The 5,703-nt window shown below is 41.9% G+C and overlaps 1 protein-coding gene across 1 annotated transcript in view; it reads left to right on the top strand.

The window, feature by feature from the left end:
• The window catches only part of SIM1 (single-minded family bHLH transcription factor 1), a 46,987-nt gene extending 41,961 nt beyond the window's left edge, over nucleotides 1–5,026 (top strand). The window contains exons 10-11 of the mRNA XM_009069494.1: nucleotides 751–1,156; nucleotides 4,296–5,026. Coding sequence (XP_009067742.1) covers nucleotides 751–1,156; nucleotides 4,296–5,026 — 1,137 coding nt within the window. The remainder of the gene's footprint in view (nucleotides 1–750; nucleotides 1,157–4,295) is intronic.
• Nucleotides 5,027–5,703: the final 677 nt, after the last annotated feature.

Raw genomic sequence — 5,703 nt, 5'->3', positions numbered from 1 at the left:
AATTCAGAATCATAGAATGTAAGGGTTGGAATGGACTTTACAGATCATCTAGTCCCAACCCCCTGCCCTGGGCAGGGACACCTTCCCACTAGAACAGGTTGCTCAAAGCCTCATCCAACCTGGCCTTGAACACTGCCAGGGTTGGGGCAGTCACCACATCCCTGGCCAACCTGGGACAGCATCTCACCAGGAGATATAGGAGGAAAGAGGTTCAAATATACAACTCCAGGTATGAAAACCACCCTATCAACAATCAAAATATGAGGAAAAGAGAGCGAACTCCTAGAAAAAAAACCCTGAAATACATTTGGTTTCGATTTGACATGTGAGAATGCTCCAGGAGCAGTGTTATTTCAACCCCTTTTGGAAGCATTTTGCTGGTGTGCATTGGAGCACCATTGCTGAGCACAAATACTAGCTTTGAAAGCAACAGGAAAAACCTGGACATATTAAAAAAACATTGAGTTGCAACATTGATGTTGCTGAATCTAATATTACACATCATAAAGGAGATGGCTATTAAGGGACGACACGGGATGTTTTAGACTTTCATGAGGTCTGTCCTGACATCTGTGAGCTCATTACAGACTGTTGTACAGGAAAGGACCAGGAGTCCAATCAGAAGGTGCAGACATGTGGGCACAATCACAAAAAACACCCTATCACATACACACTCTGCCTTTCCAGTGCAGTTACTTGCAGATTTCACCCAGGTGCAGTAATTTCCATGCTGTTTCTCCTGTCTTGCAGTATTCTGGATTTCACACGGAGAGATCTGAGTCTGACCATGAAAGCCAGTGGGGTGGGAGCCCCCTGACTGATACAGCTTCTCCCCAGCTCTTGGAGCCTACAGACAGACCCAGCTCCCAGCACCACGATGTCTCCTGTGCCTACAGACAATACTCAGACCGCAGTGCTCTCTGCTATGGTTTTGCACTTGACCACTCCAGGCTGACTGATGACAGGCATTTCCACACTCAGGCCTGTGAAGGAGGCAGATGTGAAGCTGGTCGATATTTCCTTGGCACACCACAGCCAGGCAGGGAGAGCTGGTGGGGCTCTCGTTCAGCACTGCCTCTGACTAAATCATCCCCTGAGAGCAGAGAAGCGTATGAAAACAGTATGCCACACATAACCTCAGTGCACAGGATTCATGGTAAGAGAGAACAAGGATTTGCAAAAGTGGCACCGTTTCCGATAAAAAACGTGATGCGAATGCACAGCTGTTTGTGTGAAAGATGGAAAATGAGAGAGGCTTTTGATGTGTGTCTTTGTCTCAGAGATCACATCTCTGGAGATGTGGAATGCTTAAAATTTAAGGTGAATTTTACAGTTTGGCTTATATGCAGCAACATATAATTTTGTTGTATATTCTTGAATCTGTGAAATTAAGACCTATCTGACTGGTGAGATTTTAAGGATGATCTTAAAAATATAGACAAAGTAATCCACTTGATAGAAATGTGCTATTTATTTATCTTAAGATCAAACTACTTTGCGTGGAATATATTTAGAAAAAAATTAGACCCATGTCCAAGCTAGATATTAAAAAATCTTTGAAATCTTTGGAGAAATTCTTCTCTAAATGCCTTTTTTTTTTCTCTACTGGTCATTACTAGATTCTGTTAATTGCTGTTAATTTTGGCTTTGCTGCTAATTTTTATTTAAAACTGGCAAATTAATTTAACATTTGCTCTTGGATTCAAATATGTATTCTTAGCTATATGTTTTTGGCTAATTTGAATTCCTCCATCACCAAACCTGAAGTTTTGTTTGATACCTGACAGGTTGCAAACTCAGTGCATTAGCACATTTTCAGAGGCTGAAGTTAATAAAAAAAATCACAGCAAAAGCCTGATGTTGGGTTTGGAAAAGTCTGAAGGTCCTTAGTCTAAAAGTTGTAGGCTGAGGCTTGGAACACAGTAACTGACTCAAAAGTCAGAGGTCAAACTTGTAAGGAGAGATGCTGCAACAAGAGAAAAGAGTTATTTTCTACTGAAATAGTCTATCAAAACATAGGCTGCCTCTAAAGAACTCTTTAAAGCTAATTATATTAGTACTATTTCACTGATTTGTGGAACGAGGCTTTGTAAATAAAACAACTGTGCTATTTTACTCCAATGAGGAAAATTATGTTGAGATTAGAAAATTTACTAAGCAAGAAATTCTAGAAAATGCAGTCAGAGAAAAACTAGGAAAGGAAGAACAGCTAAATTTTGCTGATGAGGGCTGTTCTCTACTTTTCCTGTGAGAACATACCTTGTGTCTATTCTGTACTTCTGTCCTGCTTGTGTTTCTCTAGCTTTTTCTTCTCCAAAAAAGAGAATTGTGTGAAGTAGGATAATTTTGCTAGCAGATTTTATGCATGATAATTCTTGCTGAGTGTAGAAATATCATACTGAGGTACAAATGCAAAAGTGTAGATATTTATTCCCCACCTTTATCAAGGACAATCAATGCAAATGGATAATAGAATTTAATTTTAGTTTGTTGCTTGGTTTTACTGTAATTCCAGGTGCTGAATCTATTATTGTATCAAGACTTACATTTTTTAGTAGGCCTTCTGTCTGCATGTAGCTTTGGGGGAAAATCCTGACAGGTTGGTCTTAATTGAGGAGAGGAACATCTCAGCTTCCCCTGTCCATGTGCCTTTTTCATTTAGGTTGCAAACCTTGGCCTTTCACAAACAAAACTTCTTTTGACAACACTCTGTGAACATTGCTGTCAGAGCAGACTTTTTTGGGCAGAAAATATATTTTCCTTTTCTGTTTTTCTTTTAATGTATCTTCCATTAGTTCTGGCTTGGGGTCACCTTACAGTAATGACAACTATCTGAACAGTATGGCAAGCCCTGGATAATGCATATGAGCCCATGTGTTTCTGGTCACACTCAGGGAGTCTGGGACACTGCAGATATGGTTTGTGCAGTGAGACAAATTGAGCATGTGGATCAGAGTTGTAGCTGGTCAGCTCCCCACTGTGGCATGGTGTGCTAGATGTACTGTGTTCTTTGGTGACTTGAGTTCCCTTCCATCTCCAAGCCATTTTAGGTCCAAGTCTAAAGAGGATATGAAGGATAAATTCATGCCTATGATACTCCACAGTGCTTCCACCAGAAAATGCCAGGATATATTGATTGTAAAAGCCCATCATTGATTTTTGTTGTGAACTCTGCAACACAGTGGTAGTGGTCTGCCACCAAACAGATCTGTATGTCCTGACCCAACAGAGATCAGGGGGAACTCCTTGTGCTAGTCTGAAAATTGGTTTATTTTGAGGAGTCCTGTCAACCAACCCAACAGGCCTCATCCCCAACGAGGACTTTGTATGTACTGAGGCAAAGGCATCATTGAGTAACATGTCTAAAGTCCAACATGTGCCCATCTGCAGGGCAAATCAAGCCCTTTATCATAATGTGGCCTTAGCTGACCGTTCAGGTTTCGTGGTCACTCTCCTCCTACTAAGTACAGACAGCTATGATTCTGTCCTTTCTGCTACTTGCAAGCTGAACACTTTCTCTGATATGTCTATGGGGCTAATTTTTTTTTAAGAGAGGTAAGAATATAGTCAGTTTCCCATTCTGAAAACAAATATTTGTGCGTTGGGATAGGGCATCACATTTTTACAGTAACCCTGTCTAACAGCTATGGATTCTTCTGCTTCTGAAGAAGAATTGCTTCATTACTTGTGGTTATTTATTGTTGTGCAACCTGCATAAAGCCACTACAGGACCACAAGCTATTCCTCAATGCTGTTTGTGTTTTAGCTCCTGGAAAGGCCTAACAAGGCACACTGCAATGTTTTACATTTGTAATTCCTTGTGATTTTTGTTTTTACCATGGCCCAAATTCACTCAGTCTTTGTTGATGTGAAGTGGTAGTGAGGGGTCAGAGGTCTGAACACTGGCATTGAGGGCACATGCCCTAGGGTACCTTGCCTGGCCTCTAGCAACTCCAGAAGACAGAGTTCCTGTAGAGTTGGTGCCATACCTGCTGGGCTTATGCAGCTGCTTCGTTACCCTAGAGCGTATCAGGTGGCACTGGGTGTCTGTCTTGAGGTGTTTAGATCTCTTCTTTGTATATTTCCAGCTTGTTACTTGTTCCATGTGGAGACACTAGAAAACAGAGTTTGTCACTGAGATCTGCAAGGGATCTGCCGTGCTCTTTTTTGGTGACTGTCAGGAGTCACTTACCTCTGTCTTGGCTTTTTGTCTTTAAAATAAGGTTCAGATTGCTTGTTCTTCAAGATCACTTGCCTGCTTAGTCCTCAATGCTTGTCTCCTTTCTCTTTCCTAGGAAGAGGACACTGGGATGAGGACAGTGTCGTTAGCTCACCTGATCCTGGCTCTGCCAGCGAATCAGGTGACCGATACCGTGCTGAACAATATCAGAGCAGTCCACATGAGCCCAGCAAAATTGAAACTCTAATAAGAGCCACCCAGCAAATGATTAAAGAAGAAGAAAACAGGCTACAGCTGCGGAAAACCACTCCTGACCCACTGGTGTCCATTAATGGCACAGGGAAGAAGCATGCTATCTGTTTTGCAAACTACCCTCAGCAGCAGTTGGCAGGGGATGTCTGCCGTGTCCCGACGGTTGCCAACACTCCTCCCTGTGAACACATACCGCAGCGAGACGGAAAGATTATGAGCCCACATGAAAATGACTATGACAACAGCCCCACGACACTGTCTAGGATTAGCAGCCCCAGTTCTGATCGAATATCAAAATCTAGTTTGGTACTTGCTAAAGACTACCTGCATTCAGACATGTCCCCTCATCAAACCCCAGGAGACCACCCAGCAGCCTCTCCAAATTATTACAGCTCCCACAGGCAGTACTTTGATAAGCATGCTTACACACTAACTGGATATGCCTTGGAGCATCTATATGACACTGAAACAATTAGAAACTATTCGCTAGGCTGTAATGGATCACACTTTGATGTGACTTCTCACTTAAGGATGCAGCAAGATCCAGCACAAGGACACAAGGGAACATCTGTTATAATAACCAATGGAAGCTGACACTTTCTTCTCTGAAAACTTTTGTGCTTTAAAAAAATAACCTTTGAGATTTAATTGGAAGATATATGTTTTCATTCCCTTGTCCTTACCAGCATTTCATATACCACAGTGCACTAGAAAGAAGAAATGAAGGTTTGGGGAAATAAGTTAGTTAACACACATTTGCTTTAAAAAATAAAAATGCACTGGCATGCAGGGTTAGAGTGTATGGAGCTAAACTCGAAGTTGATGCCATGCAAGGTGAGAAGGATAGAAGAGGTCTAGGCAGAGAGTGCTTGGGGCAGGCTAGGAGAGCAGTTCATGCACATTGTATGAGGTAGTTGGTTGGAAATGCTGCCAAGGGCAGACCTTCTAAACTGCATAGGTCTCAGCCAACAAAACTGCTATGCACTCTTTTAACACAGAAAATTGGAATGTGTTCCTTCAAAATATACAGCAACACGTGTACTTCTGGTGATCTGTTTATTCCCTAACAGCCAAGCTTGTTGTGCTCCTCCATGGCATAAAGTATCCATGGCTGACCAATACAAAAGCAAAAAAAGGGAGAAAGAAGAGAGAACTCCTTTATGTCCTCGTGCACTCACATGTGTAGCTATTTACAAATGCTTGATTTGCAAAGAGTCAAATGAGCACTATCCTATGATTAGTGCAGTCAAACATTTACTGCTACTCTATTA

The sequence above is a fragment of the Acanthisitta chloris genome, unplaced genomic scaffold (assembly GCF_000695815.1).
Source record: "Acanthisitta chloris isolate BGI_N310 unplaced genomic scaffold, ASM69581v1 scaffold2472, whole genome shotgun sequence".
Lineage (NCBI taxonomy): Eukaryota > Metazoa > Chordata > Aves > Passeriformes > Acanthisittidae > Acanthisitta > Acanthisitta chloris.
Note: the sequence above shows the minus strand (reverse complement) of the source record. Positions and strands in the feature narration are given on the sequence as shown.